General features: G+C 43.7%; 1 protein-coding gene across 9 annotated transcripts in view; it reads left to right on the plus strand.

Annotated features, from left to right (window-relative positions):
- The window catches only part of DLG2 (discs large MAGUK scaffold protein 2), a 2,035,798-nt gene that overhangs the window by 1,308,009 nt on the left and 701,751 nt on the right, over positions 1 to 26,038 (plus strand). For all 9 annotated transcript variants that reach the window (XM_089676759.1, XM_089676760.1, XM_089676764.1 and 6 more), the window contains 3 exons: positions 3,763 to 3,887; positions 20,462 to 20,631; positions 24,851 to 24,987. In XM_089676759.1, the coding sequence (XP_089532885.1) occupies positions 3,763 to 3,887; positions 20,462 to 20,631; positions 24,851 to 24,987 (432 nt within the window). The remainder of the gene's footprint in view (positions 1 to 3,762; positions 3,888 to 20,461; positions 20,632 to 24,850; positions 24,988 to 26,038) is intronic.

Raw genomic sequence — 26,038 nt, forward strand, 5'->3', positions numbered from 1 at the left:
GGGTTAAAGGGAAAGGTGCAGTTTGACCTGAATATTCAGGTCAAACCAGAAGGTGAGCTCAACAGTGTGTCAGAGGTGGATAAGTACCAAGGGGTAACACAGGAGCACCGAACATGTATACACAGAGTGATTACACACATTCACTTGGAGCACAGCGGTCTTAAAGGGACAGTTCACCAGCATTTAGATACCATAACATTGGGGCACTTGTTGATGGTATTTGGTATATGATGCACAGGAGACATATCGCATCAGCACATGTGAAGATTTTGGAGCATTAAAGGAACCATTTAGACAATTTATTTTGTATTTGGATACACTATTTATTTAGCACTGGTATATCCAGTTTATTTACGTATATGTGTTAATATTTAGTTTGATGCAGCACATATTATTGTCTCGTAGCATAATTGTATGTTTCACTATTCACATATGCACGTTGGATTTATTTAACACTTTATGTGAGTTTATCGTTTATAGTACTGCACTGCATTTTTTTTATTTATGGTTTATACAGTATGTGGGAACACAGTACATGCTAGCTGCAATACTTGGTATATAGGAGATCCATGGTGCTGTAGGTACTTCATATACATACAGTCCCAATATAAGTCGCTGATCACCGCCATTACTAGTGCGAGGGTTCTTCGAAAAGTTTCTGCACTTTCTTTATATATATATATATATATATATATATATATATAAAAGTGCGGAAACATTTTGAAGACCCCTTAATAAAATAAATACATAAATAAATTCCAGTATTATTATTATACAGGATTTATATAGCGCCAACAGTTTGCTCAGTGCATTTCAATAGAATGGGAGACAATACAGCAACAATACAGTTCAATACAAGAAGGTTAGGAGGGCCTGATCCTGGGAGCTGACAATCTAGGAGTATACTGTATACCAAAGTTTGTAAACACTATAACTTTCATGCAAACCAATTAACTGCTAACTGAGTAAAAATACAGCTACAGGGCGGCACAGGTGTATATATACGTGATTTTGCAGTTCCGGGTAAGGGGCGCAGCGCCATACCCCCACCACCATTCACAGCCTAGGCTGTCAATCACCAGGTCCCCGCTGGTGATTTCCCGCCGATACCCAGTGATCTCTGAAGATTTCCAATGGGAGAGAGACCTGTATGTAAACAATACAAATCTCTCCCCTGTCAGCTCCTGCATACTGCTTTGTATGGCTCTGCATAGCAGTGTGCTTACAATGAAACACACACACTGCCCCCATATTGAAACAGCACACAGTTAACCCTTTGATCGCCCCACATGTTAACCTCTGCCTGCCCAGTGCCATTAGTACAGTGTCAGTGCTATTTATTAGCACTGATCACTGTATTGGTTTAACTGGCAATCCCGGTGATTCCCCGTCTGTATCCTGTGATCTCCGAGGATTTCCAACAGGAGAGAGACCTGTATGTAAAATTATAGATCTCTCCCCTGTCAGTTCCTGCATACTGCTTTGTATGGCTCTCCATAGCACAGCCATACAAAGCAGTGAGCTTACAGTGAAACACACACACAGCCACCATAGTAAAACAGCACATAGTTAACCCTTTGATCGCCCCACATGTCAACCCCTTTTTGCCCAGTGCCATTAGTACAGTGTCAGTGCTTTTTATTAGCACTGATCACTGTACTGGTGTCACTGGGGATCAGTGACACCAAGTCAGTTTCCCCCAATGTCAGAATGACCGCTGCAGTCCCACTATAAGTTGCTGATCGCCACCATTACTAGTAAAAAAAAAAAATTCCAGTATATATACCGCCATTTGTAAATGGTATAACTTTCATGTAAACCAATTAATTTACACGTATTGGGTTTTTTTTTTTTTTTTAATCAAAGACATGTCGCAGAATACATTTTGGCCTAAATTTATGACGAAATTCGATTTTTTTACTGGACATGTTTTATAGCAAAAAGTCAAAAATATAGGGTTTTTTTCAAAATTGTAGGTCTTTTTTGTTTATAGTGCAAAAAATAAAAAGCACACAGGCAATCAAATACCACCAAAATAAAGCTCTATTTGTGGGAAAAAAAGGACATGAATTTCATTTGAGTATAGTGTTGCATGACTGTGCAATCGTCAGTTAGAGTAACTCAGCACCATATTGCCTGGTCAGGAAGGGGGGTAAAATCTCTGGAGGGCAATATTGGGATTTTTTTTTTACCAAACACATGTAGCAGAATACATTTTGGCCTCAATTTATAAAGAAATGTGATTTTTAAAATGTTTTTATTGAATATGTTTTATAGCAAAAACTAACATTTTTTTTAAATTATTTAATTTATTTATTTCAGGTACTTATACAGTGCTGTCAATTTATACAGCGCTTTACATATATATTGTACATTCACATCAGTCCCTAACCCTCAAGGGGTGTACAATCTAAGGTCCCTAACTCACATTCATACATACACATACTAGGGACAATTTAGACAGGATCCAATTCACCTACCAGCATGTCTTTGGAGTGTGGCTTGCTGTGTTTTTTTGTTTATATAATAAGAAATAAAAAAAAAACCCCAATGGTGATCAAATACCCCCAAAAGGAAGCTCTAGTTGTGTGAAAAAATATGTAATTTGGGTACAATATTGCATGACCCCGCAATTTCCAGTTAAAGTAGTGCAGTGCTAAATAGCCTGGTCATGAAGGGGGTAAAATCTTCTGGAGCTTAACCTCCCTGGCGGTATTCCCGAGTGTAGCTCGGGGTAACATTTCAGTACCAAAAGCGGTAACCCCGAGCTACACTCGGGAATACCATGCAGCGCTGCTCCGGCATTTGTTCTTCCCTTACCTTACCCTGCGCTCCCGCGATGTGTCCCCTGCAGCGTCCCCGGCCATCTCCTCCGGCCGATGCCGGCATCCGGCTTCTGTGTCCTGTCCCTGTGACGTCGGGACGTACGGGCGCCGCCGGCGGCGGGAAATTTAAAAATTTTAAAAAATGTCATTTTTTTTTTTTACATTTTACATAGTAAAACATTGCTGTCTCAACCAATTTCACATACATTTTGTCCCGAGTGCTTTGTCCTGTGCCCTGCCTGCATTTTGTCTGTTCTTTCTGCCTGGAAACTGAGAAACGTCCATGGCGTCCAAAAAGTGTCCCTTTAGGTCAAAAGCGGTTTAGATCAGCTAGAGAACAGCGATAGTAAATCAGAACCACTTGCAGAATTGAGTGATAATGATTCGTGGGGGAAATTCCTCATCAGACACTGAAAACGATTCTGCGACTTTGCTCAGCGATGTGCGAACTTGGCGCTCTATTTCAAATTTCAGTGTTTTTGGTTTGATTATATTATTGAATTAAATGTATTAATATTATATTATTATTTTTCATGATTATTTATTAAATTATAATTTATGATTTTTTGTTTAAAATTTTATCATCCCCGGGATGTTTACTAGACTCTTGTTCGGACAGATTTCAGTGAGTCATTCCTAAATATTACAGCCTACAATAAAAAAACTACATATTTCCATGCAAAATAATGGTACCGCTTTCAGCACCAAAAATCGGAAAGAATCATACCGCCAGGGAGGTTAAGTGGTTAAGCTGTGTGGGTTGTGTTGCAAGGTGAGGGTTTACATATTCTTTAATATCCAATCAAAGAATTGAGATTCGAAGTGTATAAATGATACAGTATTTAATAATGCATTATTCTGTTCTATTTGTATTCTTTAAATACATTTTTAAAGGTTTTGTGTTTTCAATCTATTTTTTTTTTTGTTATTGTTTTAGGGAAATTCTGGCCTTGGATTTAGCATTGCCGGAGGTATAGATAATCCTCACGTAGGAGATGACCCGGGCATTTTTATCACAAAGATCATCCCAGGAGGGGCAGCAGCAGAAGATGGCAGACTCAGGTGAGATGAGATAACCTGTCATTTGGTGTGTGCCATCAATTAAAGCATCAAGTTATTGTTTTTTTTTTATAAATCTATCACATTCATAGCAAAGTCACCACTCTAAAGAGCAGATTAAATCTACGTTAAAACCACATTTGGACTTTATGCGGCCATTGCAGGACAGCCAGCAGAGAAAAATGAGGGGTTTCACAGGGAAATCTGCTATTAGGAAAATGTTATGCTTGCCCTTGCCGACCTTCTACCAAGTTGACGTGTGGCCAGATTGTTTGCTGGAGAAACGTTCCATAATTGTACACAAGTAGCTAAGGATAATACCTTTATGGAAGAACTCCAGGAAGCAGTGGTTATATTTAAAACTGTCCATTTTACAAAACGCCACAGTGATTTTAAAGTGTTACTAAACCCACCACAGTAAAATCGGTCTGTATTTGCAGTAAATCCTCCCTGCGGAACCTAAGGGGTTAGTCTTCTGCATTGGGTAAAAATGCAGTTTGATTCTGTCTTCTCTGATCCTCCCCTTCTTCTACTGTCCCCAATCTATCTGCTGATAGTACAGAGCTCTAGGTGTCACTCTGCACATGCTCAGTTTGGTGTCTATTGCTAGAGAGTTTTTTCTTTTTCCTGGGAGAGTGCATGTGATTAGCACAGAGTCAATCAGCACTGTCCAGACAGAGGTCAGGGGTTCTGCATCCTCCTAGAGCAGAAAGAAAATGCCTCCTGCAAGCTTTAGCCAGTGCTCTGCTGGAGACTGATAGAAGTCACAAGACTGCTATATACTGCTGATGAGAAAAAGTATTTAGCAGTTTATATTTACTCAAATAATTGCATTTCAATTTTGTGTGTACTGTGGGAGACCAGATATAGTGAATGCAGGGTCCGGGGAGACCAGATATAGTGATTGCAGTGTCCTGGGAGACCAGATATAGTGAATGCAGGGTCCTGGGAGACCAGATATAGTGAATGCGGGGTCCTGGGAGACCAGATATAGTAAATGCAGGGTCCGTGGAGACCAGATATAGTGAATGCGGGGTCCGTGGAGACCAGATATAGTGAATGCGGGGTCCGTGGAGACCAGATATAGTGAATGCGGGGTCCGGGGAGACCAGATAAAGTGAATGCAGGGTCCGGGGAGACCAGATATAGTGAATGCAGGGTCCGAGGAGACCAGATATAGTGAATGCAGGGTCCGGGGAGACCAGATATAGTGAATGCAGGGTCCGGGGAGACCAGATATAGGGAGTGCAGGGTCCTCGGAGATATAGTGAATGCAGGGTCTTTGCCCCGTCTCAGCAGTCAGCAGCAGAAAGGAGGACAGAACTCCTACTCCAGATCTTGCAGTTCTCCATGCAGCCATTTCAGCCCCCCGTCTCAGCAGTCGGCAGCAGAGAGGAGGACAGAACTCCTCCTCCAGATCCTGCAGTTCTCCATGCAGTCCTTTCTGCCCCCCATCTCAGCAGTTGGCAGTAGAGAGGAGGACAGAACTCCTTCAGATCCTTCAGTTCTCCATGCAGCTGTCTCTGCCCCCCTCCCCCCATTTCAGCAGTTGGCAGCAGACAGGAGGACAGAACTCCTCCTCAAGATTCTGCAGTCCTCCATGCAGCCGTCTCTGCCCCCCATTTCAGCAGTTGGCAGTAGAGAGGAGGACAGAACTCCTTCAGATCCTTTAGTTCTCCATGCGGCTGTCTCTGCCCCCCATCTCAGCAGTTGGCAGCCAAGAGGACAGAACATTTTTAAAGGCCCTGGAGCACCAGGACAATTGAATTACCCACAAAACGACCCAATTTTGGAAAGCAAACACCCCAATGTATATTCTATGAGGAATAATGAGTCTTTTAAACGTGTCATTTTTTTCCACAAGTTTTTGAAAAATGTGGAAAGGAAATTAATTTTTTTTTTTTTTTACAAAATGTTGTCAATTTAAAAGATATTTCTAACAGCAAGTACATACCAAGAATTACACCCCAAAATACATTCTGCTCCTTGTCCTGAATATGACGATACCACATGTGTGGGACTTTTACACATACAGAGGCCCAACATCCAAGTAGCACCATCAGGCGTTCTAGGGGCATAAATTACACTTTTTAATTTTCTGACTACCTATCACATTTCTGAAGGCCCTGGAGCACCAGGACAATGGAATTACCCACAAAATGACCCCATTTTGGAAAGAAAACACCCCAACATATATTCTATGAGGCATAGTAAGTCTTTTGAACATGCAATTTTTTTCCACAAGTTTTTGAAAAATGTGGAAAGAAAATTAAAAGATATTTTTTATGCAAATTTGTCAATTTATAAAATATGTCTAACACATAGCATGTACTTACCAAGAATTACACCCCAAAACACTTTCTGCTACTAATTCCCTGACTACCTATCACATTTTTGAAGGCCCTGGAGCACCAGGACAATGGAATTACCCACAATATGACCCATTTTGGAAAGGAAACACCCCAATGTATATTCTATGAGCCTGGCCACATACAGAGGCCCAACATCCAAGTAGCACCAACAGGCGTTCTAGAGGCATAAATTACACATCTAATGCCCTGACTACCTATCACATTTCTGAAGGCCCTGAGCACCAGGACAATGGAATTACCCACAAAATGACCCCATTTTGGAAAGCAAACACCCCAATGTATATTCTATGAGGCATAATGAGTATTTTGAATGTGTCATTTTTTTCCACAGGTTTTTGAAAAATGTGGAAAGAAAGTGAAAAACAATTTTGTTTCACAAGGTTGACAATTTATAAGATATTTCTAAAAACACTGCATAGAGATAGCAAGAATTACACCCCAAAATACATTCTTCTACTCCTCTTGAATATGGTGATACCACATGCATGAGACTTTTTCACAGCCTAGCTGAACAAAGGGTAAACAGCAGTTTACCTGTGGTTGTAGTAGAGAAGTTGTCTGCAGACGAGAGCAGTGGTCCAGGAAGCAGGCAGAGATGTGGTCAGCAATAGTCAAATGAATAGTCCAGGCAGCAGGCAGGAACATATTCCAAAAAAAGTCCTGGATCATTACAGGCAGCAGGCAGAGATATGGTAAGCACAGCCAAAGTACTAGTTCAGGTAGCAGGCAAGAACATGGTCCATAAAACCTCCTGGGTCATTACAGGCAGCAGGCAGAGATATGGTAAGCACAGCCAAAGTACTAGTTCAGGTAGCAGGCAAGAACATGGTCCATAAAACCTCCTGGGTCATTACAGGCAGCAGGCAGAGATATGGTTAGCACAGCCAAAGTACTAGTTCAGATAGCAGGCAAGAACATGGTCCATAAAACCTCCTGGGTCATCACAGGCAGCAGGAAGAGATATGGTCAGCACAGCCAAAGTACTAGTTCAGCCAAAGTACTAGTTCAGATAGCAGGCAAGAACATGGTCCATAAAAAGTCCTGGGTCATTACTGGCAGTAGGCAGAGATATTGTCAGCACAGCCAAAGTACTAGTTCAGGAAACAGGCAAGAACATGGTCCATAAAAAGTCCTGGGTCATTACTGGCAGCAGGCAGAGATATGGTCAGCACAGCCAAAGTACTAGTTCAGGTAGCAGGCAAGAACATGGTCCATAAAAAGTCCTGGGTCATTACTGGCAGCAGGCAGAGATATGGTCAACACAGTATTGGTCCAGGCAGCAGGAAGGAACATCAGGCTTAGGGCCTCAGTCAGATAAGACCTGGCCACAGGGGTAGAGGCTTCATCCCATCCAATCTCTTTGAAGCCTCCAGACTAATAGACCCTGATCTGGAAATTACAAAACCCGGTGAAAACCAAAAACTGTTTTTCTCTACTCTGATGCCCCTCACATATGTGAGACCCCTGTGTTATCTTGCATCTCACTACTACAGTAGCAGGCCATAAGATCAGTTCAAGCGGCAGGCAAACAACATGGTCGATTTACAAGCTGAGGACAGTGTAGGCGAAAGGCAAACATGTGCTTTAGAAACAATCCAGATGACAGGCAGAAGCATCGTTGGTAAACAGGCCAGGATCAGTTCAGGTGGAAGGCAGAAAAGCAGTTTATAAACAATCCAGACGGCAGGCAAAGGCATCGTCGGTAAACAGGCCAAGTTCAGTTAACATGGAAGGCAAAAGCATGGTCAATCAAGGCAGCAGGCAAATGATCAGCGTGGATTTTAGAAACTGAAATGGCAGGCTGTTAAAAATAAGGAGAACTAATATTTTAGTGACATGTGATAACATCAGAAGCAGTCTCCGATGCATAGGCCTGGTTGTGAGGGACATTGTGGACAATGAACACTGGTGTCTTTCCTAATTCCTCTTCTGCCGCATACCCGACATTTTTTTGGGCGTCTTCTTCCTGATTCTGTGGGTGGAATTTTCCACTTGTGCCGATGTAGTTTCGGCACTCAGGGGGCTGGAGCTGGAAGTCTTTGCCTTCGTACACACGGAATACATGCACATATCCTGTAGCTCTTTCGCAGAGCTTGTTCAGCTTCAATCCATACCTGGCCCTTTTACTGGGGATGTATTGCTTGAATCTCAGCCGGCCAGTGAAGTAGACAAGGGATTCATCCACACAAATTTGTTGCTCAGGGACAAAAGGTTCCACAAATCTCTTCGCAAAAGAATTTATTAGGATTTTGTATAACTAGTCATTGTTGGGATGATCTCTGGGAGGGCACTGTGAGTTATCACTGAAATGCAGAAATCTCATGATCAGATCATAGCGTGACCGGGACATTACAGCAGAATAGATGGGCATATGTTGGATGGGGTTGGTGGACCAGTAGGCATGCAATTCGGTTTTTTTTATAAGCCCCATGTTAAATGTAAAGCCCAAAAACAATTTAACTCCTCCACTGTGAGTCATCTTCACAGAAAAGGACGGGCGTAGGATGTACTGGAATTCTTATCAATATACTGCTGAGAAAAAAGGTTCATCTGGTCCACAATGTATTGCAGTAAATTGGCAGTGAAAAACAAATAAAAAACCATAAATTTCGGAAATGTATTCAGTATTGGTCTGCACACCTGGCTGTGCGGTGAAAGGTGGGATTGAAGCTGATTCTGAGCTGGAAGGCAGCCATAAAGGGTTTGCCAGGGCATCAAGAAGATATGTTTGGGCCCTAATTCTTGGGGTCTATTGGGGTGCTCCAGTGCTGGTACTGGGCCTTTCATCCTGGGGTCTAGCGCCTTTGATGTCTGCTGATTGACCACTGTGGTGTATGGCGCTGCTCATTGTTGCATGCTCTTCAGAGTGCCATATCCTTTTAGGAGGGACTGCTTCCTCCTCCGATTTGGTCACTGACCCACTACTTCCTACTTTTCTTGTATTCCAAATCGGAATCGGATGGTGAGAGCTCCCCGCTGTTCTCATCCGACATGCTGAGGATTTTGAGCGCCTCCTGACTAGTAAAATATTTTTTAGACATTGCGGCTCTGGTGATTGTGGCTGTAGGAGGGATAAACTGCTGATGGATGGCTGTGATGGGTACACTGTTGCTGGGCGGCAGTTGTGTCTACCCTGTGATAAGTACACTGATTAGGGTGCACAGATGGCTGTGGTGACAGGTACACCGATGGGCTGTACTGATAGGTACATTGATGGATGCACTGATGGGATGCACTGATAGATACACTGACAAGTATACTGATGGGCTGCACTGACAGATCCACTGATGGGCTGCACTGACAGATTCACTGATGGAGATGCACTGACAGATCCACTGATGGCTGCACTGACAGATCCACTGATGGGCTGTGCACTAATGGGCTGCACTGACAGATGCACTGATGGCGGCACTGACAGATACACTGATGGCGGCACTGACAGATCCACTGATGGCAGCATTGACAGATACACTGATGGCAGCACTGACAAATCCACTGATGGGTCCACTAATGGCTCCACTGACAGAGCACCTGTCATTACAGCATGCTATTGGCCTCCTATCTGATAGCAATAAAGAGAAGGGTAAAATACACACATGTGAGGGAAAAGAAAGAGGAACTCACAGTGCAGTATTCTTTATGAATTAAAACCATACATTGACTAAATCGCTCAAATAACTAATGGTGGAGCACACTGACTGCTCCAGTGTCCTCCTGTTGTGTGCCTCCACCTCCTTTGCATGTGATAATGTTGGTGTACGTAGCCTGTGACCAACGTGTTTCGTCACTTGGATTTCGTCATGAGACTGGGGATATCGGGCTAGTAGATATCACTGGTATTACCCCTTCTCAAATCAATGTTCCCACTCCAACTACAGACTGCTGGAGTCCAAGGGCTTAACAACAAGTAACAAAGGACCACATATGGTCCTTGGCCACAGGTCAGGCACTTGATGCACCTGTGTTTTGAGCATGTGTATGCTTTATAGTACCATTAGGATACACCACATCCTACAGATGCTGGGAATGTTGGAATTCACACCCTTTATTCCTTTATCTCCCTTAATTTGAGACTCGTTTGACCAGTTTCCTTCATTTGGTTTCTGAAGGTCACTAATGATATTTGTTCTACTCTTGGTTAAATGGTATTAAACTTGTTTATTTAATCATCTTCCTAAATAATGCAGATGAATAAATACACTGATGATACTTGATAGCTGATTGTAAAATCTGAACAATGTTAATGTTTTCTGAAACCTGCTAATGTGCACTTACCCCTCCAGAAATTTTTAAGGTAGATAATAATATTATATTCCATGGGGGAGTTGAAATTTATAATTATTTATCGTGATATTTCAACATCCCATAATTTAAAGACATCTATTAAACATATTTTGGACTTCAGAAAATTCTAGGCATTAACACTTGCTCGTGTTTATTTTGTTCTTTCATTTTTCCACTTTATGTGCTCAGAAATATAATTTTGTTCATGAAAAAAGAAATTGCAGATAAAATAAAAATCCAGTATGTTCGATGCCGTATTATTAGTGATGCAAATGCACAAAATTTAAAACAAACATTGCGCTCTATAAACATAAGTGAGCAGAGATTGAGAACCCTTATTTAACTTAAAAATCTGAAAAATGTCACAAACTACAGTCATTTTATGAATGAGTGAATCATTTTTTAATTTGCATACATGCAGAAAAGGTGCAAGGCATGCAAACCCTGAGAGTACCTTGAGTCATGCATGGGGTTACTCAAGGTCTTCTTTTATTATGTGATTGGTGGACAGCGATCTCTATGTAGCACCCTCCTAGAATAGGTTGCTACATAAGTTCAGGTAAATTTAGTTTTGTAGCTCCTCTGTAACATTTGAGCAGTGTGTTATTATTTTTGGCTGTTCTGGGTCTCACTGGCTGCGGGTTCAAATGCTTTCCCCTGTTTTCTAGTGGATTCTAAAATATAGTGGGTTGGAAGAGGCAGACCCTGGGCCTGAATATTCATGTGGTGTCAGCCAATCACTAGAGAAGAGGAGTGCATAAATACACTATATTGACAAAAGTATTGGGACACCCCTCAAAATCATTGGATTCAGGTGTTCCAATCACCTCCATGACCACAAAAGACCCCCCCCCCAGCAACAATATAATTCTCAGCAACCAGTATCAGTAGACCCTCCAGCAACAATAGACACCGTCCCAGTATCCCTCCAAACAACAACTGGCCCGCCCAGTATAGACCTCCCTGATGACAACAGACCCTCCAGCACACCCTCGCACCCTTTACCATTACATACATTTAGTACTGGAGGTGCCTCAACTGTGTTCCCCTTCGTTCCCACCTTAAAACACCCTGGCAAGAAGAATCTTCTTTTGTAGAATATTTATTTCAACCCACAGAGTGGCTTTAAGCCCCATGACAATGACATGGAGACAGGGTTAGCCAGGGTTCCAGCTGCTTCTGGGCCCCGGTTCTGAAGGGCCCATCTCTGACCTTGCTTGCCTTGAAGGAAGCATCAAGGTGCATTCAAATTTTTCAAAGTTACAGCTGAACACAGTTTGTGGACCTTGTGAGGAAAAGTTGCAACGTCCTTTGAGATTGCATGATAAGGACAAACAAATATTACAAAAGAGCAGAGCTGTAAGCAGATGTTTCATGTGAAATAAGAAAAAGAACAGAGCGTGTTTGGGCGAAGCTCAGCTGTGTCTGAGCGCGGCTGAACTTTGATAGTCACATGTGTTCAGCCCAAATTAGCGTCACATAGTGCCCGCAGCAACGCACAGACTTCTCTCCTTGTTTCATCCGAATGACTCAGATTGTGGTGCTGGTCGCAGTCTACCCTTCACAGACATGGAGATTGTTTATTAACCCCCAGTGGAGAAAATTGAGCAGGCTCTCTGTTGTAGAATATTCCTCACGTATCACCGTTTTACTAACAGACATATCAGACTGGATGTCACTCCACTTCCTAAAACTCAATCTATCCAAAACTGAGCTCATAATATTTCCTCCCCCACGTGCCTCTTCCCCTGATTTCTCAGTCAGGATCAATAGCACCACTATCAACCCATCCCTGCATGCCAAGGTGCTAGGGGTAACCCTGGATCAAGGGCGGACTGACAACTCATGCGGCTCCTGGGCAATAGGGGATCATGGGGCCCCTGTGTCCTTGCCCAAACTCAAAAAAGCCTATGAAAAAGGTACCAGGGGCATCTCATGGGGCCCCCTACTGACCTTGGGCCCTCGGGCAGTGCCCAAGTTTCCAAATGGTCAGTCCGCCCCTGCCCTGGATTCTGAACTATCCTTTCAGGCCCACATCCAATCCCTGTCCAAATCATGCCGCCTCAACCTCCGCAACATCTCCAGAATATGAACCCTTTTTAACCAATGAGACCACAAAGCTCCTAATTCACTCCTTGGTTATCTCTCGCCTTGACTACTGCAACTCCCTCCTTATTGGCTTACCTTTACATAGGCTATCCTCCCTCCAGTCCATCATGAATACTGCTGCCAGGCTCATCCACCTTACCAACCGTTCAATCAGAGGCGTAGCTAGGATATTTTGCGCCCGAGGATGAACTATATAATTGGCGCCCCCTCCCCGTTTAATCACATGTATACTGCAAACCCTGCACCGTTTTATTCTATAGGGTCTGTGGTGCTTGATTGTGAATTAAATGCATCTTGAGAAGCAGGGTCACCTACCTTTCATCATGGTATACCACAAACATTTAATTCTAAGGGTCTGGGTGAGCATCGGTGTGGATTAGATGAAGCAATGTCCCCCCCTCTTTTAGAACCCCCTGACCCCATCCAGGTAGATCAGTAGGTGCTGCAATGATCCCTTCACCCTCCCTCCCTGCTTGGTGCTCAATGTCCTCATTATCGGCAGCCATCAAATGACAAAGGTGACAGCAACAACTTTTGAATGTACAGTTAGTGATGTTTATCTGGGGTGTGAAGTGGCCCCTCTTTGGGGGGGGGGTGTCATCCGGTGTCACTGGTAATCCCTGACACCTCTAATTAGACTTTAGTGGTGTTCCATTGTCCCGACCATTGTGTGCAGCGACAGTTCTCCCTGCTCGCCCCCATGAGCGCTCCATAGCCCGGGCGCTGGCGGGCTCCGTCTCCTCTGTCCTGCCTGCTGCTGCTAGGGATGCTTTCCCCTGGAGACAGACACCAGGCGCCGCCTGTGATTGGAGCCCGCCCAGCCACCCGCCCGCCAGTGCCCGGCTCCTATTTGTTGGTGGGGTGAAGTCAGCGCAGTGTGTTGTACAGTTTGGCCCGCAGTCCCGGCTCAGCTCCCACTCCTCTCACTCTCCTCCTTCAGTCCTGCAATCATGCACAGCAAGCGGAAGGCGTTTGACAGGCTGTGTAATAATGTAATGTTGTAAGCCTCATTTTGGTTCCCCTGTACCTTGGCGCCCAAGTACATATGTACCCCCCTGCCCCCCCTAGCTATGCCTCTGCGTTCAGTGTCTGCTACCCCTCTCTGCCAATCCGTCCACTGACCTCCACTCAGTGTCCTCCACCCCTTTCTGCCAATCCCTCCACTGACCTCCGATCAGTGTCCTCCACCCCTCTCTGCCAACCCCTCCACTAACCTCCAATCAGTGTCATCCACCCCTCTCTGCCAATCCCTCCACTGACCTCCAATCAGTGTCCTCCACCCCTCTTTGCCAATCCCTCCACTGACCTCCAATCAGTGTCATCCACCCCTCTCTGCCAATCCCTCCACTGACCGCCAATCAGTGTCCTCCACCCCTCTCTGCCAATCCCTCCACTGACCTCCAATCAGTGTCCTCTACCCCTCTCTGCCAATCCCTCCACTGGCTTCCACTCACCAAACAAATAAAATTCAAAATACTAACAACAACTTACAAAGCCATCCACAACTCTGCCCCCAGCTACATCACCAACCTGGTCTCAAAATATCAACCCAACCGCTCTCTTTGATCCTCCTAAGACCTTCTGCTCTTTAGTTCCCGTGTCAAGTCCTCCCATGTTTGCCTCCAGGACTTCTCCCATCCTATGGAACTCCCTACCCCAATCTGTCCAGCTATTTCCTAATCTATCTACCTGTAGATGATCCCTGAAAACCTTTCTCTTTAAAGAAGCCTATCTTGCTTCTAACTAGTGAACTGCCTTTTATTTCCTCCATCAGCTCATCCCCCCACAGCTATTACCTTTTGTATCACTCAACCCTTCCTCCTAGATTGTAAGCTCTGACGAGCCGGGCCCTCTGTTTCCTCTTGTACCAAATTGTATTGTAACTGTAATGTCTACCTTCATTTTGTAAAGAGCTGCACAAACTGTTGGCTCTATATAAATCCTGGATAAAAATGATAATAATATTGTTGAATGCCTCTCTTGATATGCATATGTACCGCAAGGGAAAAAAAATGAAGTTCACTTTGGACTATTGTGGAAAGTTAGCACAACAGCACGCCATCAGGATCAATGATCTCTCTGTATAATGATGCTCCAGTTTTAGCTAGTTTCTAGGTGGATTGGGGTTAAAGCAGACTAACGCAGGGGTCGAATACATGGGTCGAATTCCGAACTAATTTTCTTTAGAAAATCGACTGAGTACTGTCCTTCATACTTTTTTTGTTTGCACTAACATACAATTTTCAGGACAAGCTTTCAGGGTATGTCCCAGTCTTCAAGATCCAAGCGGGACTACTTCACAAAATTTTAGCATAATGTTAAAAGAAACAATCTCTGAGGAGAAAAAGACTAGAATTAGACTAGAGATAAGACACAGCAAAAGCAAAGACTGGGGGGGGAACAATACTCACAGAGGGGGTCGTAAAACTGTTTGATAATGATTGAGGAATCCCATGTCCAAATTAAGGCCGTTATCTCTTGTATCAAATAGAATTATCATTCTTAGTTCAAAAGTTTTCCTTTCCTGAATAGTTTTGAAATTTCCTTTAAGAACTAAGATATTGAGGTCTTCCATATTGTGGTCTGGTTGTGCAAAATGGTGTCCCACAGGCGTGCAGAAGTCATCTTCTTTATGTTTCTTGATGGTATGTCTGTGAAGATCCATCCTTTTTCGCAACTTCTGTCCTGTTTCGCCAACGTAAGATCCTTTGCTACATTTTATGCACTGGATAAGGTACACAACATTACTGGAGGTGCAGCTGTATGATCCGGAGATATTGAAGGTTGTATGACACTTTTTGATGGATTAAACTTGTCTTGAAAATTGTATGTTAGTGCAAATAAAAAAAGTATCATGGACAGTACTCAGTTGTTTCTGTTGCAAGTGCACTAATACGACTACAATCACCTTAAGCACTTTAGAAAATTGGAAATTTTGTGCGTTTTGTAATCTGATGGTGCCACCATTGGTTTCGAAATTCGACCAACCAAGCCTTTAATTTCACCTCCTATTGCTACAGAAAATAATTTTTGTGGCCAAGAATTTTCTTTTCTTTCCAGGTCACAGCTCATGCTCATTTTTATTTTTGATTATATTTCTAACACGATTCTCCCATCATTGATTTGAAATTCATTTGTTTTTCAAAAAATTTCCAACATGCCCGATCATTCAAATTCGATGATCGCACAAATATTGGCCATTTCTGTGGCCAACTAATGGTGTGAAATTCAAATGAAAATTCTTTCTAAAGAAAATTCTTTCAGAATTCGACCCATGTATGGTCGGATTTACACTCAACAGCCACTTTATTAGGTACACCTGTTCAATGGCTTGGTAACACAAATTGCTAATCAGCCAATCGCATAGCAGCAACTCAATGCATTTAGACATCTAGACTTGGTGAAGACGACTTGCTGAAATTCAAACTGAGCATCAGAATGGGGAAGAAAGGGTTTAAGTGACTTTGAACTTGACATGGTTGTTGGTGCCAGACGGGCTGGTCTGAGTATTTAAAAAACTGCTGATCTACTGGGATTTTTATGCACAATCATCTGTAGGGTTTACAGAGAATGGTCAGAAAAAGAAAATATCCAGTGAGTGGCAGTTGTCTTGACAAAAATGCCTTGTTGATGTCAGAGATTAGAGGAGAATGGGCATACTGGTTCAAGGTGATAGAAAGGCAACAGTAACTCAAATAACCACTCGTTATAACCAAGCAGGGCCCGTGCTTCTACTAGGCAAAGTAGGCGGCCGCACAGGGTGCACTGCCACCTAGGGGTGCCTGGGCGCAGCACAGGCTGTCACTCTCCCTGTGTGGAACAAAGCCACATCATGAATGAGCCTCCAGCTGAGGGGAGGGGAGGGGCGGCAAAGGGGAGGAAGAAAGGACAGAGGGAGATGCCCGGAGTCTGAGGCTAGTGTAGCAGCTGAGCTGCTGTTCCTTCCAGTGTTCCTCTCAGACTCAGTCCCTTACTGCAAGCTGCTGATGATCACTGTGGAGTTCCAGCCCTTTTCTTCCCATTCATCAGCGTAGGTGGAGATGCACCTGTGGAGGAAGGTAATGTCTGATGTCTCGTGTCTGTGAAAGTGTGACCCGGCCTGGCCTTTCACCACATGTGCAATGTGGCATCATCACGATCCCACAGCCTGCTCTTCTAGTGCCTGATGGGCCTGCTGATCTGTGTCAGTGTTGGTGGTGGTGTGTTGTGTCGGATCTGTCACTGCATGGGATCACTGAATTTGGGTGTGTGTGGGCTGAGCTGTCTGCTGCCACAGTGTTTTATCTCCCTGTTTTGCACTCCTGTGACCCAATTTCAGCTGACAGCGGGCTGAAGCCTGCTGTTGGCTGACGTCACTCAGGCGGTCCAGGCTGGGGAAAGATCCCGACTTCAAAGTCGTTATCCACCCCAGAGTCTGGAGTGGCACCTGGCTCAACCGCTGAGAGCTGGAGCCAGCCACTCCGTCCCCCTCCACAGCCCAGCGCTCCAGTGAGCACGGGGGGGTCCTCACAGCGGCAGTGAGAACTCAGAGGTCATGTGATTGCTGAGTTCTCACCCTTAGAGGCGGCGGGGGACAGATGCAGCTTCGGACCGGTGCTGCATCCACCTAGGTAAGTATATCTGTGGGGAAAAAATCCATCCCATACTTCTCTTTTAAAGTGTTAGTCCACCTTTACATTTTTTCTGTAAAGGTGAACATGCCCTTTAAACATTGGTATAGCACAGGGGCACCAGCCGCCATTCCAGTCTGCTGCTTACCTTGGGTTCAGTTGCTGCATACCCTTGTAAGAACAAGCCCTGACTTTGCATCCTTCTCAACAAACAGAAAAATGACAAACCAGTATTGCACCATGTGTCCTGATTGTTTTTTATGTTCAGTTTTATGTATGAGTTTTTCTGGCACTGGATTCCGGCTCCATAAAACCTGCAATCTGTTATGAGTGCACTGAGACTATTTGGTGCTTGGGACTTACAAAGATAAAATGCCTTGACAGAGGTCGCTTCTCTATATTGCACAGATCACATATTTTACTACATAATATGTCCATGGATTGTCCTTCAACTTATAATTGTGCTGAAGAGCAAAATGAGGACATGTAGATGTACCAGTGACCATCATGGCCACCTTTCAACAGGAAGTTCAGCCTATAAAAAGCAATCATAGCAGCCCCAAATTGTTACACATTTATATTATTTTCCCTGAAGAGGAGCTGCTGTCAAATAAAAGTGCCTGCGTGATAAATAATGTGTAAGCATGACAGTTCCAGGTGTTTATTAATATGAGTATTTATTATTCCGGGTCCTGTGCTGAGCATTGCGCATACGTCTCAACTGTCCCTGATTTCAAGGGACTGTCCCTGATTTGGAACAAAATCCCTCGGCCCCTATTTCCTCCTCATTTGTCCCTCATTTTGGTCTGATCTATATAGTTGTATATAAAATGAATGATTTATCTTTCAAAAAGTGTTTCCCAGTGCTAAAACGTTCATCCAATTTCTAAATTGTTTCATTTGTAAATTTCTTAAGCCAGTATAAAGGAATAGTAGTGGTAAAACAGTACTTGTAGGTTTAACTAATCCTTTTTTTTTGTTTAATTGTCCTTTACGGGGGTGTGTGTCCTATTTCTACATGCATTTGCTAATAGGTATCCTGACCACTCATGGGGCCCCCGGTCAATAGGGGATCATGGGGCCCCTGTGTCCTTGCCCACACTCAAAAAAAGCCTATAAAAGGTACCAGGGGCATTTCATGGGGCCCCCTACTGACCCTGGGCCCTCAGGCAGTGCCCGAGTGCTCGAATGGTCAGTCCGCCCCTGTAGGTGTCCCTTGCTCCCATCTCAAAACGTTGGGAGGTATGGCATTGTGAACACAGGAGGTTGTCCGTTTAGCATGGGTGCCATTCAGTGAACAATTTGCATTTTCTAAATGAATGTAAATCATTCTCTGTTTGGACAAGGTGGAGAGGCAGGGCAGTGACATCACGCTCATAATTCAGAAAAAGCCAAGTATTTCGTGAATGGTTCCCGTTCTGAGCGGAGTAGCAGTGTGTACTTCAGTGATTTCCAGCTTTCAGAAGCATCAGCCCCCTATGGTGTATGCATAGTTAGATTGGTCCGTAACTATTTGCGGAATAGCCATACCTGGAATTCCTCTTTAAAATAGAACTTTGGCTGCCCATTATAAATATGTGAGCTGCAGCGCCTAATTATAGAAGCATTTGCACTTACAATTTCCTCCTTGCGATCCTTGCAAAGTCCCATAAACGCCTGCTGATCCTGTCAGTGAAGTCCACCTAATGCAGCATTCTGAGGTGAGGTGACAACAATGCTGCACTGCTTCTGAACTCACAGCAAAGTTGCCACTTTCATGTAGATTTTGCCTATTTGCTTTACAGTGGAATAAATAGATGTAGGTGGTGGGGTTATCATAACTGTCAGCCTGTAGCTTGTCAACCAGCCCTGACCCCTGCTTTCTGGATTGATAGCACTGCCTTTGTTGTTGAAACCCTCCTACTGTGAGCTGCATTGTCTACAAAATAGGAGGAGGAGGAATATGACATAAATGAACAAGGATTTGACTCAGTGGGCTATCTAGGACAGGTAGCCATGCTGGGGACATCCACTGGATTGGTTACCCATGACCCTGCAGGCTTTGTAGGACCACCCTGACTTCTCTTTCAGACCTCAAATACAAAGGTGGCACAGAGCCAAGGAAAGCCCTCCTAAACTACTTTTCAGCTTTGATGTGTCACGTGGTACTACCAAAGGGAAGCTTGGGAGAACTTCACACAACATTTATCTCTGGCCTTGCATGGAAGTGTTGGATAGCCTCAGTAACTGTCACTTTTAGTAACATGTAAAACCCATATTCAGGGTATAACACGTTGCTAAAGCATCTGCCCTCACAATATCCCCACCCCCACCCCCTGTTGTGACAGTGGGTGGCCCAGGGGCGGACTAGCCATTCAGGCTTTTTTGGGTGTGGTTTGAGTGTGGGTGAGGACATGGGCCCCATGATCCCCTATAGCCCGGGGACCCCATGAGTTGTTAGCCCGCCCCTGGGGTGGCCACATCATTTATTCACAGTTTCCTGTAAATTAATGGACTACAAGTACTGTCTGCCAGTGCTTGGAGTTCTCAATGAACTACTCTGGGTGCTGATGAAAGCTCTCATTGGTCAATGATCTTCCTGGACTTCAGTAACTGCCCATACGGGGGGTATGAGCAGACAGCTATACTGACAGTCTGCAGGAGCCTGAGATTGCACCCATGATCTGCAGGCTCCTTCCTGCAGGCTATGCAGGCTCCTACGAAAAAAAATAATGCACATTTTTTTCTACTTGCACAAAATGTGCATTTATTACTCTTTCTAAAAAGAGAACTTATCCTTAAAGACAGTAAGGAATGGATTAACTGGCTACCAGACAGATGAGTATTCCACACGTCCTTTTATAGAGTAGCTCTATTTAGATTTTGTTACAGTGGCACCAGGGTCACATTTGAATGTGCATCTGAAAATCCTTTACTTTCCGACTCCCTTTAAATACGTTGACTCATAGTACCTGATTTGTATTTATGTATAAAGAATATATACGTCTTTCTCTGGAAATGCTCGGCGATGTTATACATTGTCTTCACTGTACGGCTCACAGCATGCCATCCTCATTAAACTCTAGATTAGCTTTCGTATGCTTTTAAAGTTATGTGACAGAACATTGTGCCGAAATAAAAGAAAGGACACTTGTGTTTTATTTATTTCTTTTTTTGCTCTGCTGAATCATTTGCGGTAAACTTGCCTGAATGTGTTTTTCAGGGTCAATGACTGTATTCTCCGAGTGAATGAAGTAGATGTCTCGGAGGTGTCACACAGCAGAGCTGTAGAAGCGCTAAAAGAAGCAGGTTCCATTGTTCGTCTGTATGTACGCAGAAGAAGACCCATCCTTGAAACTGTCGTAGAGATTAAACTTTTTAAAGGACCAAAAGGTAATATGTTTTCTGCATTTTCTATTGTAATGTACATACATTATCCGCACAAAGGCAATGTTTAGATAAGCAAGGCTATTTTTTTTTCTCTTTCTTGTGTAGAATGTGTGATACAAAACAAATCTCAGAAAAAAAAAAGATCACAAACACTACCCCTGTGAAGTCATTTCTAGCTGCTGAAAGTACATGTACAATTAAATAACCCATTGAGGTCCTTCAGGGCTGCTGTTAAAAACCACTGGGCCCCATACAGCCAACTTGACAGGTCACACCACCCAAAAAAACTCAGTTTACTATTTTATGAATGAACATGGTGAGTGATCATTCAGGAAAGGAAGGGGCTGGTAAATGTGAAATATTTACAGGACTCCCCCACTTTCAATCCTAAAGGATCTGGTTCAGTGGTTGCAGATGCTGGTGGGAAGGAAAGAAGGGAAGCTGGCAGCACTGTGAGGGTAGGGTGACATAGGGGGGCCTGGGCAGCAGGAGGAAACATTTGGTGCACAGGGAGGGTGATGGGTGTGGCGGGGGGAATTACTGGAACCGATCCCCTGTATGGCTCTCCATGCAGTAACTGAAAGCCAGCAAGAGAGAGAGCAGAAGAAGCCAGCTTTCAGCTGCTGAAGAGAGAGCCATACAGGGGATCAGTTCTAGTAACTGCCCCCCGCTGTACCGATCACCATCCCTGCCCACATTAGATTCACCCAGCTGCCTGGACCCCCTTGCTGGCCTGGGCCCTGTACAGGAGGACTGGTGGTACCCCCGTATCCACAGCCCTGAGGTCCTTATGACCGAGTATCGTCAGAATCCCTTTATCATAATGCAGGGGTGGATGGAAACCCAACCGAATGATATTTAATTTGCTATAGTACAAAGTATCATAAACAACTGCCATTTATTCTTAATGAAATACTGCTTTCAACATTTTTTATTCTTGGCTGAATCTCAGCCTCTTTGCGGTCACTAACTGTGTACTCCAGTAATGGTTGCATGGCATTTCCCAGGATGGTGATAACAGAGAACCATGCTTGTGTTGAAACGGCCACTTATAGTCTCCTTCAGAGGCTCATATGACTGGTGAAAATGATTAGGCAGGGACGGAGAACTGTCACTCTATAACAGGAGTAGGCAACCTTAAAGAGATGGAGATCTACCTGAACAACATGGAAAAAGTCAAAGATCGCCAGCCACAGTGTTGCCTCCTCACACCTGATTTAAACCTGCAGTGTGGGTAAATCTCAGCACGTCAGTGTGAAAGCAGCCCTCTGCTATTATGCCCAGTGTATTGCTTTACACTGACCTGAAAAACCTTTCTTTCTTGCTGCTGGCACCAGTCTGGAAACCGTTAGCTGGGATAGGAGGTGGTGGACAGTTATTATCACTCCGCATGGGACAGGAGCCAGCATTACAGAGGAGGCATCAGCTTATGCGGCTCTTGCTCCCTACTACACCTCCAACTTTACAAGTAGTTCCTCTGCATTGCACTCTGTTTGATGCTCTGGGATGGCAGGTCAGCAAGCCTAGACCACAGTGTACCAGACACCTGGCCGAGATCTACTGGTAGATCATGATCTACAGGTTGCCTACCCCTACCACAGGTGGTCAGACACTATAGCTGGCTTCTGCGTTCTTCACCTATAACAGCCCCCTTTGCCATAATGCAAGCAGGCCTACTGATACTTGATTGCCCCCGGACTTATACACAATGCTATAGTGCCTGGCCACCTCGCTAGGGCAGGCGCAAACTGAGCAGAGAAAACAGGTACTTGCGGTTGGCAGAAAGGCAGAGTGGTTCAATGACAGTCCAGGTACAAGGCAGGCAAGGTTCAGAATAGTCAGGATCCAATCTGTATTTAAAAGGCAGACCAAGTTCAGAGAATAAAACAGAAACTGAAAGGGAGCAAATGCCTAATGCATTATCTTTAGCATTTTATTGGCAAAGCAATAAAAATATATATACTCGCAATCCCGAAAGCATGAAAACACACAGACACGAAATGCATTCGTCCGCTATCCAACTCCAATGTGTGAATGGATGACAGAGCCAGCTGATGCATTTTGGAGAACTGGCCCCCTTCCTCAGAGCTATGGCTTTGAGGAATAGTCGATATCCAATCCAAGGTCATACACAGAGAAATCCAAGCAGCAGGGCAGACAAACAGGGAGTTTGAGTACATGCTACTAACGCTATCACAGCCATGAGACTGCAGGCTTGGCTGGCTTAAATCAGGTTTGGTTCCTACCCAGAGACTGGCCACATTAATCAACTTGCAACTAGCAACTGTTATGGAGCAGAATCAATGTGTTTCAAAGGTGCACAAACTGCCCTTTCACCAGGGAAACGTCACAAGTTTTGGGGTTCAATAAAAAAAGAACATCAACACAAACTTGTATTTTACCCTTTATCAAGTGGAAGTTTCTGAACAACCAAATCTTGTAGATCTAACACCTTTGCCATAGAGTAATTATGGCTAGCAGGGTGTGTTTGTGAAGTTAGAGGTCACTAGAGATTTTTTTGTTCCTATAAATATTAAGGGGACACTATTAGTTTAAGGTTTGAGTCAGTTTTATTTAGGTTTTTTTTTGCTTTAGTTTGTACAGTTTTACACCTATATGAGTTTGTTAGACATCCCATTCCCTAACCATGGATATTGAAGGAGCACTATAGCGAAAACTTTTTTTTTTCATTTTGGATAGAGTAAGGGAGGGTTATAACCCCTGCCAGTTTATTTTTTTTGCCCTATGTATCCCACTGGAGAGATTTACTTATACTTCTTGTCTCATAGTCAAAACAGGACATGAGAAATAATCCTAGCAAATTAAGGGAATTCCTTTGGGACCCACGGGTCACCAGAATTGGTCCCATTCTTTACTTTCATTTTTGATGATAATGGTAAACAGGACAACTAGAGCGGGTGAATCTCCCTAACGTTGGCTGCAATAAAAACCTAATTGATGTTCTAATCCATCTCCACTCTGTCAAAACTATAAAAAAAAAGTTTTTCCCTTTAAGTATACAGTACTTTAATGACTGACCCACTCCCCCTGCCACACACCCACACACACATCATTTCCTTTTTTACTATACCAGCCTCCACTCTTCTGTGAGGACTTTCCACAATATTTTTGAGTGTGCCTGTGTGAGTTCATGCCCATTCAGCCAAAGAGCACCTGTGAGGTCAGGTACTGATGCTGGGTAAGATGGCCTGGCTCACCATTGGTGTTCCAACTCATCGCAAAAGTTTTCAGTAGGGTTGAGGTCAGGGCTCTTTGCAAGCCACTCGAGTTCCTCTACACCAAACTAGTCATACCATGTCTTTTATGGAGCTGGCTTTGTACCCAGCAGCACATTCATGCTGGAACAGATAAGGCCATACCCTAAACTTACCACAGTACTGGACAAGTATTTAGTCTAAAATGTCTTTACATGCAGTAGTATTAACAGTACATTTCAATGGAAACGCCTGAACTCAATGAATTGGAAGGGTGTCCACAAAATGTTAGTCATATAGTGTATTTACAACCCTTGATTAAAAAATAAACATTAATTCCATTACAATGCATTCATAAAGCACTATGGGTTAGCTAATTTTGTGTTTTGTCTTACTGCAACCCCACTAAGTCCCGCTATAAGGAACGAGTCACTGCTCTGATGACAGTTCTGTAAAGAACATGTTTTGTTCAGCACATTCAGACAATGATGCAATGTTTTATATGCTAATTGGCTCATTTAGACTTGCTTTGACTTTAACACACATTAAAGTGACTACGGCTTCAACAATTGCCTGCTCTGTGCTGTGGTTTTGCACAGAGCAACTCCAATCCTCCTCTTCTCTGGTTCTCCTGGCCCCTCCCTCCTGCTGAGTGCCCTCAGAGCAAGCAGCTTGCTATGGGAGCACGCAGGCTGGCTTACTCCTGAGCCGCTGCTCTGTGTTTCCTTTAACACAGAAAACCACTGCTCTGCCCTGCCCCCTCTTTCTTGTTGGCTCACTGGCTGTGATAAACAGAAGCCACTGAGGAGGGAGAGTCCCTTGAGAGCTGAGACTCTTGTGCACATTGCACTGGGGCTTAGGTAAGTATTAAGAGGGGCTGCTGCATAGAATGAAAGTAAAAAACCTTGAGCGTTTACAATCCTTTTAATCTGGCACTGTGAATATAAATTGTGTGTCTTGTAACTAATTATATCTTGTAACTAATTATATGTTTGAACCCAATACAGGTTTGGGTTTCAGCATCGCAGGAGGAGTCGGAAACCAGCACATTCCAGGGGACAACAGTATTTATGTAACCAAAATTATCGAAGGAGGAGCAGCACAAAAAGATGGCCGCCTACAAGTCGGGGATAGGTTGCTGATGGTGAGAGTGACTGCTACACAAAGTTTTTTTCTTTCAAAATTTGAGGCTTGGTAACCAACTACACCCAAAATATATGCCTCCATTTTTGGCAGGCATGGGCAGGGTTCAGATTCCTCCCTGTGCTGTCACTGCTGTCAGGGATTCCAGTATGGAGATCTGAGCTCACCATTGGTATGGGATACAACTGGGGGAATCAATGGTGGAGAAGGATATGGGAGTTCTGGTAGATCATAAGCTTAATAATGGCATGCAATGCCAAGCTGCAGTTTCCTAAGTGAGCAAAATCCTCTCTTGTATTAAAAAGAGGTATAGACTCCAGAGAGAGAGATGATATATTACACCTGTACAAATCATTAGTAAGACCTCATCTGAAATATGCAGTTCAGTTTTGGGCACAAATTCACAAAAAGGATATCAGGGAACTGGAGAAAGTACAGAGAAGGGCAACCAACGTGATAAGAGGCATGGAGGAGCTCAGCTATGAGGAAAGATTAGAGGAACTGAATTTATTATCTCTTGAGAAGAGGAGATTAAGGGGGGATATGATATCCATGTATAATACATAAGGGGGGGATATGATCACCATGTATAATACATAAGGGGGGATATGATCTCCATGTATAATACATAAGGGGGGATATGATCTCCATGTATAATACATAAGGGGGGATATGATCTCCATGTATAATACATAAGGGGGGATATGATCTCCATGTATAATACATAAGGGGGGTATGATCTCCATGTATAATACATAAGGGGGGATATGATCACCGTGTATAATACATAAGGGGGGATATGATCTCCGTGTATAATACATAAGGGGGGATATGATCTCCATGTATAATACATACGGGGGGATATGATCACCATGTATAATACATAAGGGGGGGATATGATCTCCATCTATAATACATAAGGGGGATATGATCACCATGTATATCACATAAGGGGGGATATGATCTCCATGTAGAATACATAAGGGGGGATATGATCCCCATGTATAATATATAAGGGGTATATGATCAACATTTATAAACACATAGGTGGT

This window comes from Staurois parvus, unplaced genomic scaffold (assembly GCF_062004578.1).
Source record: "Staurois parvus isolate SC_StPar_1 unplaced genomic scaffold, SC_StPar_1.0 ptg000173l, whole genome shotgun sequence".
Classification (NCBI taxonomy): Eukaryota; Metazoa; Chordata; class Amphibia; order Anura; family Ranidae; genus Staurois; species Staurois parvus.